We start from the raw sequence: 14,894 nt of genomic DNA, 5'->3' as shown, positions 1-14,894 counted from the left end.
TGGTGTCACGACCAAGCTGTGGCCAGACATGGGGCTGCCCGGGATGGAAGGCTGGGTTGTTTTTTTGTGTGTGTGAAGAGCTGGATTTGGGGGCTTTGTTGGGTATGCTCGTTGCACACCCCTGACAAGGTTGGCATCATGAGAGCAACCACCAAGTCTCCAGGGTTGCTGTCCCATGGGGTGTCCTGGCAAGTGTTGACTGGGGTTGGGGTACATGAGCCAGGAACTGCCCAAATGCCAGCAGCTCCCCTCAGGGATGTCATCAGTGGTGGCACCACGGGGTTTAGGCCTGAATCATCTGCTTTTTATTCACCAGAATTTTATCATTTTGTGCTCTAAGCCCCCTGACAGTGCTGTGGCCTCAGCCCCTTGTCCTGCGCTGCCTGAATGCTGGCTTGGGGCTTGGCAGGGTGGCAAGCATTTGGGGCTCCCCCATGATTTGGGGGTGTCGGAGGCAGGGGGGAGGGCGGCGCTGCGTGCCCCATAGGGGGCGCCGCAGAGAGGAGTGCCTCGTCCCCGCCCCCGGTTCCGCCCCCTGGTGGGCGGGGCGTGTGGGCGTCGCTAAAGGCGGCGAGCGGCGGCGGGCGGCCTGGCGGGCGATGTGGCGGCGGCGGCGGCGGATAGCGCAGGGGGTGGGGGGCGGTGGCGGAGGAGGAGGAGGAGGGCGGCGGGGATGGCCGTTGGCCGTGCTGTTGCTGGCGTTGTGGCTGCCGGCAGCGAGATGTCGTGAGTTGTACTCGCCCACTGACCCTTTGGAGCTGCTGGGGACGGGAGCGGAGGGGCAGCTGCTGGGCTCTCCCAGCGCTTGGGCCGTCGAATTCTTCGCCTCCTGGTGCGGGCACTGCGTCCACTTCGCGCCCACATGGCGGGCCCTGGCCCACGACATCCGCGGTGAGTCCCTGGTACGGCTGCCCTGCCCTGCTTCCCTTCTTGCTCCATATGCCTGCCTACTCTCCCCGCTCCGACCCATCATCACCGCTAAACCTTCCCCGAGCTCTCCACCTTGTTTTCCCTCTTCTCTGTCCCTGTCTCTGTCTTCTCCCATCGGCGCTCCATTTACTCCTTCATGTCTCTGTCACTTTCTCCTTATCAGCACCCTGCAATTTCTCCTGCGTTCTCTCTTTTCTGGTCAGCAGCCCTAAATCTTCCCTCTGCCCCCTATCACTTCTCCTCTATCCCTGCTGTGTCCTTGTCCCATTCTTGTCTCTCCATCAGCACCCTTAAATCCTTCCTGCAGTCCTCTCTGTTTTCCTGTCAGCACCCTTAAGTCCTCGCTGTGCCTCTAACCTCTCCATCACTGCTTCTGTATCCCTGCTGTGTCCTTGTCCCATCCTCCTCCTCCCTGTCAGCACCCTTAAATCTTCCCCACGCCCAGCCCCTGCATCCTCAGCCTCCCCTTAGGCTACCCTGAGCACCCTGATTCCCGCTGTGTCCCTGCCCTAGCCTCCCTAGAACGTCAGCCTGGTGGGAAGGCCCAGCCTCCCCCACACCCCCCGCGGTGGCCGGGCCCGGTTTAGCTGCATCCCTGGAGCCCCCTATAGCTGGGAGAAGCTCGGGCTGAGCGTGCCCCGGGTATGGGGGTTCCTGCATTTCTCCCAGCCCCTCCTCAGCCCCGCTCGTCCCTGGTGCCTGCAGGGAGGGCGCTGGGGCCGCGTGCTGATCTCAGCTGGTTTTTTCCCCAGCTTTGACCTTGATGCCTGGCCTGGCTGGTACCCAGCCCTGCTTGGGACCCACACACCCTACTCCTGGGCCCTTGGGCCTACCAGGGCTATTCCTGTCTCCCCGGCATCCCGAGGCGTGCATGATTTCTCCCTGCTATTGCCGTAATTGATAGAGTGTGGTGTCTGCGGCGTGAGTCAGGGTGCCATCCCTCCGAGGGGATGCCGTTCTTCCTAGGGAATGCCGTCAGCGCTCTCCAGCGGGGCAGGATGTGAGGAATGGGGTGCGTGCCCAGGCCCTGCAGGGGAATGCCAGCTCTCCTGGCCGCTCTCCAGAACAGGGTCACCCCAGGGCTCCCGACTGCAGAGGCAGGGCAAGGAAGCCACCCCCGTGCCGCTTGGCATCCTCACTACTGTTCCCACGGGTAGATATTCACAGCAGTGAGCTGGATGGTGAGGATAACAATGCTGGAGTGATCTGTGGGCACCATGTGCTGATGAGTCTAGGAGCATGCCTGGCTCCCTGCAGTAGGGATTGGCACTGGCTGTCCCATGTCAGTGTTGCTGTGGCAGTGGGAAGTGGCTTGTGTACCCTGTCACCTGCGTCACAGGACGGTCTCAGCAGATCTTCATCTGTGGCGTAGGCGCCTTCCATGTGCCAGGGCTGCGTCCCTGCCTGTCCCACTTGAAGCAGAGTCAGAGTATTCTTCATCTTGTCCTTTATGCTGAACAGGAGCCATTTCAGAGCTTTTATCTCCATTGTGCTGTTGGCTTTCAGAGCCTGCTGTTTGAAATGTCTCCATGCCCTTTTTTCTTCATGTCTGTTTTACCCCAGGGACTCACTAGTCCTCCCTAGGGAGGTAGTGCTGGTGGAGGGTTACAGCTGGGGACTGGATGCTCAGCACCTGGGCAGGCTCCACCAAAGTGCCCCAGACACTGCTTTTGGGTTGTGTCCTCTTGCTTATCGACTGTGCTCTTGGTCTGGGGTGAGACAAGCAGGAGCCTATGTTCGCTGCTCTCCCTTGGCTGTGGTTCACCATCCCTCCCCTGCTCCCAGCAGCCTCTTCCCGCTGGGGCAGAGGCTGGGCAGGCAGAACCAGCCAGGCAGGCAGCAGCAGGCAGGGCGTGCAAACTTGGTCCCACCTCACACGGCTTTCCCCACGCTCCTGCTGCACAGAAAGTAGGGCAGCAAATGTCGGCACCGACCACGGCTTGGATGTCTGGGGCTTGGAAACCATCACCTGCTCTCCTGCAAGGGGTGAACTGTGATTTTGGGGTTGGGAGAAGCCATACAGCTGGCACAATGGGAGATCCCTGCTGTCCCTGCAGCAGTTATGAGGAGTGGAGTAGTTTTGGAGCTGCAGAGGGGCTAAGCTGTGACTGCATCATCTGTCCCTGCAGAATGGAGGCCTGCAGTGGTGCTGGCAGCCATCGACTGCGCCGACGAGGCCAACCAGCAAGTGTGCACCGATTTTGGGATCACCGGCTTCCCCACGCTGAAGGTAAGGGCTCTGTGCACCAGGCACTTGCCTGGTTTCACTGTGCTTTACCTAATGGGCTGCTCATCTCTTGCTCAATGTGATTGACGGTGCTGTTCCACCAAAATGTCCCCATCGAGGCTTTGCAGGCTGGAGCTGTTTCCCCTTTCCATAAACAGAGCTGCGGTTGGGTACAGCTGCTCGGTGATGCAGCAGCAACGGAAGGGAAAACCAAAATGCTGCTTTGCAGTGAAACATAAGTGCTGGATCAAGGGAGAATCTGAAACCTGAACTGGAAATGCCTGGCAAAAGCTGCTGGAGAGCAGAGAGTGGTTGCAAGCGCAGGTTTTGGAGGAGGCCACGGGGATGCTGCGGGAGGCTGCACGGGGGCTCTCCTGGGGGCCTCCTGTGGTGGCTGGCAAGGTGCCCTTCCTCCTCCTGGACCCATTCCCAGCCCCTTAGCTGTGTCAATATCCCATGTTGTAGTGTTTCCTACTACAAACAGAGCCTTGCTCCAACACAAGCAATAAAGCTGAAGCATTCCAGGTGCAAGCAGTAAAAGCCAGGGTCGCCTTAGGATGGAATGGGGTAGATGAGGGTGTCATCAGACATGCCCTCAGTCCAGCTTACAGGCTCAGCCCAAGGTGGGGTTAGATTTAGGGCCTTGCTAGGCAGGTTGGCTTGTGCCCCCGCCCTGCCCTGTGGTCTCACTGAGAACCCAGTGGCTGTGGGATACTGACTGAAATGTCTCCTGGGGCAGAGAGTTGAGCTGATGTGGCAGTGCCAAGTCATTTGCTTTGCATCCTGTCGCTGCCAAACACCTTTTGCAAACAGCCTGTGCTCCCAGCCCAGCCTGCAAAGCAAACACCTGTCTGACACAACCTGGTTTCGTTGCTCTGCCTGTATTATGGGTATTGGAGCTACTGTGGGAGGCCAGGAGAGGGGAAAAGCCCCCTTCTCCCATTTTGTGAGGGCTCTGGAGTAGGATCACAGAGGTTTGCAGGACTGGAAAGACCCTGGCTGCCTTTCTGGGACACCCAGAGGTGCCTATCGTGCAGCCTGCCACCACTTGGCCTTTGGCTGGACGTGGTTCCCAGGCCAAGCCTGCATCCTTCTGCCCTGGGGGTGCCCTAAAGGGAAGGAACATCAATGGGAGCTCCCTCTGTGGTAGCTGACATTGGTCAGTGTGCTGTAATGTCGTGGGGGAAACTGAGGCAGCACTGGTCTGAGAGCAACTTTTGCCTGCTGGGCTGCACTGTGTCCCTGTCCCACTCAAAGTTCTCTCACTCCAGTTTCCCTTTGCATTTTCTTTTCTCTCTTTCAGTTCTTCCGAGCTTTTAGCAAGAAGACAGAGGATGGGATAAGGATTACCAGTGAGTATTCACAGCCAGGGGATTTTTTGCCCACACTCATCATGCACTATGACCTTGAGGAGCCTGGGGGTGGCAATTCAGAGCCGCTCCCCTTTGTTCTGCCTGTGGGACTGGCTTCCCCAGGGCTGACCCCTTGGCATCCTATCACCCTGCAGAAACCAGCACCAGTGTTGAGGACCTGCGCCACACCATCATTACCAACCTTGAGCAAAGCCAGGACAACTGGCCACCTGCCTGTCCTCCACTGGAGCCAGCAAGGTAGGGGTGGTGTGATGGGGGTGGCTCTGGCAGCCTCTGTCCTGTGGAGAGCAGGTTTCTGGGGAAATTCTGAGCCAAAAATGAGCACTGAGCAGCCATCACATCACCACGTCCCAGGGAGGCACACGTGACCCGGCCAGGCTAGAGCCATTTACATGGTCTGGATGAGACAGGCTATGTTGTTTCATCTCCTAATGAACCTGCTCATCAGCCTTAATTAGAGCAAGCAGTGCCTGGGCCAGGGACATGGCAGTTCTGTGCTGTGCCATGCTGTGTGAGGCTGCACTGGGTAACAGCTTTTCCTTGCCCTGAGAAAGGATTTTCTTGATTCAGTACAAATTTGTTATCATCTCAAGTTGCCTTTGCTGGACACAGGCAGTTGTTCTCCTGTCCCAGGTGGGAGTATTTTGCTTTCCCAAAGAGATGGTCAAACCAGGCACGTGCTTCAGGGGTCCAGTGCCTCTGTGTCATAGCCAAAAAAACCAACAGCCCTGCTTCAAGTTCACTGCCTCTTTGGCTGACCCCAGTGGGTTTGCTCAAAGCCTGTGAACCAGAGTGGAAAACTGGGCTGGAAACTTCACCATGGAGTAATTTTTCACTTGGAGTGAGGGCTGAGCTGCTTTTGGGGAGGAGGGCAGAGCATTGAGCTGATGATGAGGCACCTGCTGCCATCCTCTTCTCTTTTGCAGCGCAGAGGAGGTTCGCACCTTCTTCCAGAGGAATAAGGACCAGTACCTGGCACTGATCTTTGAGAAGAGCAATTCCTTCGTGGGCAGAGAGGTGGGTACAGCTGCCTTTATCCCCCATTTCTCTTGAAGCCGGTGTCCCTGATAACTCCTGGGTGGGTGCCTTTGGCAGGGAAGTCCTCCTGGCAGCCTCCCCAGTCAATTTGCACCCTGCTTTGCAAGTGCAAAGTGTTACACAGGGTGCTTGACAGCCCTGCTGCATCCCCAGTGGGACTGGGACCTAACCCTGGGGCTGCTGGGCTTGTAGGTGGCACTGGACATGCTGCAGTTTGAGAACGTGGCAGTGAGGAGGGTGCTGAGCAGTGAGGAAGAGCTTGTGGAGAAGTTTGGTGTCACCACTTTCCCTTCTGGCTACCTGCTCCTCCGCAATGGTTCCTTTTTCCGGCTACCTGTGTGAGTACCAGACGTAGGGGGTGGGTCTGCAGACCCTGGTGGGGTGACAGGCTTCTGCCCTGTCTCTCCACTTGCCTTTTTAATGTGGAAAGCTCATTAGGAAGGAGACGGTGGCTGGGTCAGGCGGTCTGGCAGGGGGCACAGTGCTGCTGGTGGGTACTGAATGGAGCTGCCAGCCCAGCCTGGAGCTGGCAAAAGGGAAGGTGGCTTGTGACCTAGCCATCACTCTGCCACATCTGCTTGGAGGTGGCATGGCGCAGCTCTCTGGGGCTCAGCTTCTCTCTGGGTTGTGTGCCAGGACAGCCACTGCTGGAGCAGGTGGGGAGAACAGACCACCCCGCACTCATTCTCCAGGTCCAAGTTGTTGGTCTGGATAAGTCTTTGGTCTCATTTGTTTCCTCCTTGGGGCCAGGGCTGTCTGGGGAAGAAAGGAGTCTCGCTCATGATCTCTCCTTCCTTGCAGGCACATGGAGGCACGCTCCTTCTACACCTACTACCTGCGCACGCTCTCGGGCGTCACCCGCGGCTCCTACAAGCTGAACGTGACCCTTGGTGCTTCCAACGAGACCAGCGTGTCCCATCTGAAGCGTGCCGACCGGTCAGACCTGCCCTCCGTCATTTTGAGGGGGTGGGAGGCTGGGAGGTGCTGTGGCCATGGGTGGGCAACAGGCTGGGACCATGCCCTTCTGCTGGGAAAAAGCCTGAATCGTGGCTGGGTCCCTGAAAATGTGGATTAAGGAGCTGATGGACCATGGTGTTGTGCTGCCCTCCCCAGCTCCAAGGTGTACATGGCTGACCTGGAGTCCACACTGCACTACTCGTTGCGGGTGGAAGCTGTCCGTCCTGCCACCATGTCAGGAGCCCAGCTGGCTGCCTTCAAGTGCTATGTGGCCACACTGGTGAAGGTGAGCTTTTGTTCTGGGGGGAGGACCTGCCCACACCTCCATGTAACTTTGTAAGGTGAAATGTAAATGCAGGGTGCAGGCCACCACGTCCCAGCGCTCACAGGTAGCCATGCGTGGCGTTCTTAGATGTGAACCCTCTGTCCTGGTGCTTGGTGTGTCCCATAGCCACCGTGGGGCTGTCCCCACCCCCATGGATCTCCAAACTCAGCCCAGATCCAGTGGGAGCTGAGCGTTTCAGACAAGATGTAGGGTGCAGATGCTGGTGGGCAGAGCAGGATGAGTGCTTGCAGGAGGTGTTGAGGTGCAGAAGGAGATGCTGTCAGAGGAGACGCTGACACCTGCTGGGGTGGCAGAGATGATCAGAGAGGTTCATGACTGATCACCTGACTTGGATGCTTGGCTTGGGGAGCTGATCTCTGCAGGCTCCTTTGATAGTCTGGGAATGGGGCTCCTGCTGAGTCAGGCTCTGCAAGAACCTAGTTTAAGGTCTCTTTTTCTTCTCTTTTGGGCTTGGTGAGACAGAAGTGTTGGAGCTTTGAGCAGGCAAAATCAGGAAGTTTAAGTTCTGGGTGTGATGGAGTTCTCCATTTGGCTGAGGTTTCAGGAGCCCTGTCCCTGTCCTAGCTCAGGCTCCTTCACAGACTTTCCCCTGACTGTGTCCTCTTTACTCCCTCCTTTGTCACCTGGGGTCTCACATTCAGTTTGGACCTTGCATAACCCTCATGATATGCAAGATACTCCCTGCTCTCACCCCTGCCCACTCTTCTCCAGCAAAGAGCCCCAAACATGAGCCACTGCTGCAAAGAGCCTGAAGTCCTCAGTTCAGAGCTTCATGTGGCTCTTCCTCTGCTTGCCCCCAGCTGTCACCCTTGCTGTTTGTCCTTTTAATGAGATCCCACAGGGTCAGGGAAATAAATCCCCCATGGCACCAGCTCCCTTGCCAAGGGAACAACCTTTCTGGGCTGGTGGGGGCCAGCAGGGGTTTTATTCGATCTTTTTATTTGAGCATTTAATTCTTCTTGTAAACCTTCCCCTTGCTGCCCAAGCACTGGATTTGGAAAGGAGGTGAAGGTGGGCTGCAGGCACTGGGCCTGGGGGGGGGCTGGGGCTTCCCCGAGGACGCTGAACCGGCACTGCCATTGCCACACTCATCCACAGGACGGAGCAGTGTCCCCAGGATTGCTGCCAGCCCGGCTGGGCAAGCTCCGCCAGCGGCTCCCAGCCTTAACTGTTGCCTTCCCAAGAGGTATTTAAGGCAAGGAGAAGATAAAAATCCTAAAGTGAGAAGCAGTGCCTGGAAAGCAGGGAATTGCATGGTAAAGCCTCCCACTGAGGGAGCTAGGGGAATGGCTGCGCTTTGCAGCAGAAACATCAGGTGGCAGATGAAATTCCTCTGTGAATTTGGGATTTTTGAAGTGATTCCCTATGAGCCCAGGGAGAACAGTGCAGGCTCCACAAAATGCTGCTTCCTTTCACTGCCCCATCAATTCCCCTGAGTGCTGCTGCTTGTCCCCTCCCTGGAGGTGTTCAAGGCCAGGTTGGACAAAGCCTTGAGCAACACAGTCTGGTGGAAAGTGTCCCTGCCCATGGGACAAGGTGGAAAGTGTCCCTGCCCATGGGAGGGCATTGGAACGAGATGATCTTTAAGGTCCCTTCCAACCCAAACCATTCCATGATTCTGTGGCCTGATCCTCCCAGTAGGTCAGTCTGACTGTCCATCCGTGTGCCAGTGGCATAGGCTGGCAGGCTGTGGTTTTAAAGTGCTGCTGCTAATCGGCTTTGTGTGACTTATGGTCAGAGTGGCTTTTTGCCTCCCTCAGATGGGGCCACGGTTCAGAGCCTGAACAGGCACACAGGGGCCTCGCCGCCATGGAGGGGACATGCCGTGGCCCCCAGCTCCTCCATGCCAGGCACTCGAATCTTGCCAGGATCATGCTGTCCTCTGGCATGTGCTGCCGCAGAGGATGCTGGCACTATCTGGAGCCCATCTCAGCAAGCTGAGTGTGCTGGGGACCTGCCCTGCTGCTCCTGGGACAGGTCTGGGTTCCTCATCCCTCTTCCCCCTCTGCAGTACTTCCCTGGGCGCCCCTATGTGCAGACCTACCTGCAGTCCCTGGACGTCTGGCTGAAGAACTGGACAGATCCTGAGCTGCCCCGGAGCACTTTGAAGGAGGCCATGAAGAATAACGGAGATGTAAGATGCCCATGGGGACCTCAGCCCCTACTCTCCTCACCCCTGCCCCTTGCCCCCCCCAACCCCATGATATCTGCCAGCCCCATCATACTGTGTCCATCTGTCCTCCAGGCCTCCCACCCCGCCATGCTCCCCACCAATGTGACCTGGGTGGGCTGCCAGGGCAGTGAACGCCACTTCCGTGGCTACCCCTGTGGGCTCTGGACCCTCTTCCATCTGCTGACTGTCCAGGCTGCCCAGAACGGCCCCAACAAAGGTATTGATATCCCTAGTGGGGTTCAAGTCTCAGGGAGGGGGTGTCCAAATACTTGGTGGTACAGACAGGGATGCTGTGTGTGGGCAAAGACTTGGCTCACTCCAAGGCAGGTCTGTGGTTAGTGCTGCAGCGTCAAGGCATGGGGCAGCCACCGCAGCTGTGGGACTGTGGTGGTGGTACTGTGGGGTCTGGACTCATCCTTTGGTCCTCCCAATCCTCTGCCTCCCCCTCCAGAGCTGCCACTGGAGGTGCTGAGCACCATCCGCTGCTACGTCCGGAATTTCTTCGGCTGCCAGGAGTGTGCTGAGCACTTTGAAGCTATGGCAGCCAAGTCCATGGACCAGGTGGCAAGCCGGGAGGAAGCCGTCCTCTGGCTCTGGTCCCACCACAACGAGGTCAATGCTCGCCTGGCAGGTAATGGGGGCCACAAGGAGGGAAGCCAGGGTGGTTTCCCAAGGGAAAGAGGGAGGCGAGGTGCTGGCTGGAGGATCATCCCTCCTCCTGGATGGGGGCAAATGACTGCATTAGGGTGCAGCAGTGGGGATGCCCTGTTGTCATCATCCGCCATCGGAGGGCACAGCAGCTGGTCATGCAGTTTCAGACCACCCTGGAGATGCAATTAAGTCTTACACGCTCCCCACAGGGAGCTTCCCAGAGCCTCTGCATGGCCTCAGAGGACCCATCCTCCTGAGACAGCTCCTCCACATGTCCCTGTCACCAACACCATCCCCAGCAGCTGGATGCTATAGGGTGTTTATACTTACAGGGAGAGGGCTGTGTTGCCTGTCCCCTCTAACCCCCTCGCTGACTCTGGTCCCTGCAGGAGGTGACACAGAGGACCCCAAGTACCCCAAGCTGCAGTGGCCTCCACCGGATATGTGTCCCCAGTGTCACAAGGAGGAGCGGGGGGTGCACGCCTGGGATGAGTCGGCCGTGCTCACCTTCCTCAAGGCACACTTCTCCCCGGCCAACGTCTACTTGGACTATGCCATGGCTGACCCCATCCCCGCAGCTGGGGAGGAGATGGATGCCAGGCTGGGCACTGAGACCCCACGAGAGGAGAGGGAGAAGGATGAGAAAGAGGAGGAGAAGGAGACAGAGAGCGAGGTGAGAGCTCCAGGGCGACAGGGCTCCCCTGAGCCCCGACGCCCCAGCATTGTGCGTCTGAACCCCAAGCCTCGGGAGGTGAGCGAGGACATCGTGGACCTGGACTCCTTCAGCGAGCAGCACTTCAAGAGCCAAGCGCTGCGAGCGGCGGCCGGCCGGCGCCGGCGACTCAGCAAACGAGACACCATCGCCCTGCCCCGGGAGGCCGGCGTGGGCCGGGAGCGCCGGCAGGCTCCTGGGCTCCTGCTCCGGGAGGAGGAGGAGGTGGCTCGGGGGGTCGTTCAGAGAAGCCCCTGGCTGCGGGTGCTCGGCTTGGGCTTTTCCCGCCTGGACATCAGCCTCTGCGTCGCCCTGTACTTCCTCTCCTCCATGTGCCTCCTGGGCATGTACACCTTCTTCCGCCTCCGCACCCGTGCCCGGAAAGGCCGCCTCGGCTTCCCCTTGGCCTGAGAGTGGTTTTAGGAGCCTGGGTACCCCCCCGAGACAGGGTTTTATTCCTCAGTGGGAAGAGGTTTGTTGTGTTCCCCCAGGAGCTGCTCCGCTTGCAGCCATCACATCACCCAGGGTGGGAGATGGAAGGTGGGGGCAGCTCTTTTCAGAGGAGAAAGGTGTTGGAGCAGCCCCCTCTCTGGTCCCAGTGCCACCCTTTTAGGGATGCCAACAGCGGTTTGTGTCTCAGTACCCAGCTGCTCTTGGGTGCTCTCCAGAACTGGGTTGATTTCAAACTGGAAAGTGTAGTCCCATGCTGCAGAGCAGCCCTTTGGGGTCAAACCACTAGTGGGGCCAGAAGGGTGGGATTTTAGCCCCCCAAAAGTGGGCACTGCTGGGCAGGGGGTAGCAGTTGTGGGTTCAGCTGCATTTTTGTTTGTGTGTCCCCACCTTTCATTGCCCCCTCCCTGTGCTGTTGCTCGCTCTCTGCTTGTCTTAGTGGAATAAATTATTTTTGCCGATGCCTGCCCCGCTGTGTAGGCTGGTCCCTGGCATGTGGGCACAACCTCCTTGCCCTGCTGTCCCTCCACCTCTGACTGTCCCCACTCTGGTTTCCTACATCACTTTGAGATGAATGCTGGCTTGGTTTAAATATTCTGAGTGGTTGTTACTGTGCATTTTCTCCTGCTTTTTTTGCTGGATGCACACTCAGCCTTACAGTCAGCATGTCCCCATGGTTGGGGTAGGTCACAGTTTGTTCTTAAGTTGGGTGATGGGGAGGGACCCTGACAGAAAAAAGTTGGCACAAGCCAAGGAGCTGCAAGTTGGCGCTGGCCTGTGCCCATGGTCCAGAGCAGAGAGAGAGACACATGTGCATCTCCCCCAGGGCCTGGGACCACCGCAGGTGCCTGCCCCTGATTCTCTCTGCCCTTTTATCCTTGTTAGGAATCATTAAGGAAAATGGTTGTTTTCCAGAGCCAGGTCCGGGGCCATCTGCTCTCCCGGCGCTGCCTAAATCCCCCTGTAACAAATTCATTGGGATTATGCTGCCCTTCCCTAATCCCAGCCCTTCCCCCTGCGCGGGGGATTTAAAAGGATTAGAGCCCGTCCGATAATAAACTTTATTAAGGGGGAGGGGGGTGTCAATCCGATTTGGAGCCTTCTTCTTGATATCTTCACTTTGCCCAGGTGGGAGGCGAGGGCTGGGGGGAAGGGGGGCATCTGGCTCTGCTGCTCCCTCAGGCACTGGCAGCTCTGACTCCAACAGCCTTTCCTCCCTCACCCTTGGAATAAATTTTACTGCTCCCTCTTTCCTTCTTTGGTGTCTGTGCTTGGTCAGACCTCCGTGGTATGTGGGGCTGGCACTCCTGCCCTGCCACCACTGACCCACTTGATATTGACCATATCCCTTAGCTGGGTCCTCAGTGGCTTCATCCTAATGTGGAGAGCAGGTTACATCCCCCACAGTGGTACCCGGTCCTGCCCACTGACAGGTGATGGATGAGGAAGGTCTCATCACCACAGCCTTGCTGCCTCCTCCTTGATTTCCCTAGGGGGTTTATCCCCAACATCAATAACCCCCCGTGCACCCCCTCCCTGCCAGCTGTGTAGCACCAAGAGCTTGGTTATGGGGAGGCTGCCTGTGGCTAACCCCAGCCCCTGAAGGGCTCCAGGGGACAGACTGGAGGATGTATCAGGGGGCTGCAGTGGGACATTGCAGGGGATTAGGGCTGGGGAGGTGGGTGGTGGAGCAGGTTGGGAGCCGGCAGGGCTGCCCAGATTAGCATCCCCAACAGGCCTGCTGGACAGATTTACAGGGCCTGGGAGCTAAAGCCACCATGCACACAGGAAAAAGAGAGTCCAGTAAATAGACTTTCCGTAATCCTGTTTGGTGCAGTCCCAATCCTCCTGGCCCCAGCTCTCCCTGGCTGTGGCACTGGGGTGTCTCCCACCCCTGCACCTGGTGAAACCCATTGCATGCAAGAGTCTGCTGCAGGGCTTAGTGCTACCTAGAGTGGGGTCCCTCATACTGTACCCCACCGGGATGGTGACTCCCTTCCCAAACCTTGGCACAGGGAGGGCATCAAACTGTGCCGTACCCACACTCACAGGTGGGATGGGCTGTGCTGAAGGGACTCCCCCCACTCCAAGTCCCCCAGGAGCCCTTCCCAGTGCTGTCACAAGCCGGGCTGTCCCTGGGGCTAATTACCCAAACGGCCGCAGGCTGGCGCGGGGCGGCCGCTGCTCCTAATACAATTTACCCTCAAGCGCAATTTAATTTTCCCGAGGCCGGTGGCCGGCCCCCTGCACACCCAGCCACCTTCCTGTCCTTTCGGTACTCTCTCCCGCTCGCCTCACCCTGCTTCCCTATTCCCTCCTCAGCACGCACCAGAGCCCGTCTCCACCAGCAGCCACCCATCCGCCCATGCTTGGGCCATAAACCCAGCGGAGGTTCACTTCACGTCGATTAATTTTCAATTACAATTAGCAACGCCCAGTCCTGCAGCGCCTGCGAGAGGAGAGGCTTTCTCCAGCTGCTGGTGAGTACTTCAGTCTTGTCGTGCTTGTCTTTGCTCCAGGCAGCCCTGGCACTAGGGGGGCTTTGTGGGATGGGGTCACAGGTAGTTATCAGGGTAATTAAGAAGTGGGCTGCTGCTGACATGAAGGCTCAGGGTGCCATGCTCAGTGCAGTCCAGAGGAAAGGTGGTTCCATGCCAAAAGGTGGCTCTGACCCCATAAGGCTGTCCCTGCCTTGGGTGGGGGGAGCTGGTTTTGTCACATGAAGTGACTGTGGGAGCTGGGCTGAGACCGGACAGACTCACTGCATTGGTGGTATGAAGCCTCACTGTTGACTGAGATCCACAGCACCTCCAAGATCCCTCAGGCTTTGTTCGTGGAGGACGTGGCTGTGCTCACATGTCCCCAGGCATGGGCCAGGGGTGGGTTTTCCTTACACCTCCCTAATTCTGCCTTGAAACACCCCTGTTGCACCTGGGACCAATGCACCACTGTCACTCTCAGTGACGCACTGCCCAAGAGCCCCAGTTCCTGCACGCTCAGAGCTGGAGCCCATGAAGAGAGTCTGGGGTCCTGGCGAAGGCTCTGGTATTTACCTGCTTTTTTTAGGGGTAGGTGTGAGAGGTGTGGGAAGGTGTGGGAGCACCATCCCTACTCATCTGTGAGTTTTGCATTGTCATGTCGCTCTGCTGGTGCCTTCATCTGTCTTCAGAGCCAGGGGAGGGAGTGGGGCATTTGTGTGAGGCCAGGGCACACACATGCCCCACCCTCCCCCCCGAATACAACCTGATGAGAAGCATGACATTCACCCATCTGTGAGCTGATCACCACCACCCCTCAGGTCTGGGAGGAGGATAAAACCTGAGGCAGGGGGCTCATTTCATGCTCATTACATGTAACCCCCTTCCTGGGGCACCACGGGGATCTGGCAGCATTTTTGATGGTACAAAGATTGTTTTCCTGGGCCAGCGGTTTGTGTCCACCTCCACTGCCCTCTCCTCCTCACATGCCAGGATAATGTGGTGTGCTGAGAAAAGCAAAGCAAAAAGGGAAACAACCCCCCCAAAAAAAAACCCACAACCCAGCAACAAAAAAAGAGACCAAAATACCACCAACACGAGGACGAGATGGACAACAGGAAGGATGGAGGGGGACAAAGCAATACTCCAAGGCAGAGAAAGGATGAAGGCGCTACTGGGAAGATGTGGCAAAGTGAGCAGAGAGAAAGATGCTGGTGGGGGTTCTTTTTTTGGTGGTGGCAGCCAGGATGCTCCCCCAAGGTGAAGGCTTGGTGCTGTGTGACTCCCTTTGCCTGCTCACCGTGGCCATGAGTGATCTGGAGCAGGGCAGAGGGGGCTGGATCAATCTGGCAATGCAGAAAAATGAATGAAAATTGAATTCCCCCGGGAGAAGGGGGTGGAGTGAGCTGTTATCCTGGCTGAGAGATAAATCAGAGCGTGGTGTAGAGGGAGGGATGGAGATGACTCCCGGCAGCGGTGGAATAATTAGGGAAATAGGGTGGAAATGCAAAGTGGTGGTACAGGGAGGCCACAGGGCAGTATGTCTGTCTCCATGTCCAC

At 57.6% G+C, this 14,894-nt stretch overlaps 1 protein-coding gene across 1 annotated transcript; it reads left to right on the top strand.

Annotated features, from left to right (window-relative positions):
• Positions 1–599: 599 nt before the first annotated feature.
• Positions 600–11,663, top strand: QSOX1 (quiescin sulfhydryl oxidase 1). Its single transcript, XM_054165357.1, has 12 exons — positions 600–891; positions 3,060–3,160; positions 4,461–4,509; positions 4,665–4,767; positions 5,457–5,547; positions 5,761–5,906; positions 6,370–6,504; positions 6,682–6,811; positions 8,883–9,005; positions 9,117–9,261; positions 9,496–9,675; positions 10,085–11,663. Exons 1-12 carry the CDS (start codon positions 600–602, stop codon positions 10,816–10,818), a joined length of 2,229 nt encoding a protein of 742 aa, XP_054021332.1. The 3' UTR covers positions 10,819–11,663.
• The last annotated feature ends 3,231 nt before the right edge of the window (positions 11,664–14,894 follow it).

This window comes from Dryobates pubescens, chromosome 11 (genome assembly GCF_014839835.1).
Source record: "Dryobates pubescens isolate bDryPub1 chromosome 11, bDryPub1.pri, whole genome shotgun sequence".
Taxonomy (NCBI): domain Eukaryota; kingdom Metazoa; phylum Chordata; class Aves; order Piciformes; family Picidae; genus Dryobates; species Dryobates pubescens.
The sequence above is the reverse complement of the archived record's forward strand: the minus strand, read 5'-3'. Positions and strand labels throughout refer to the sequence as shown.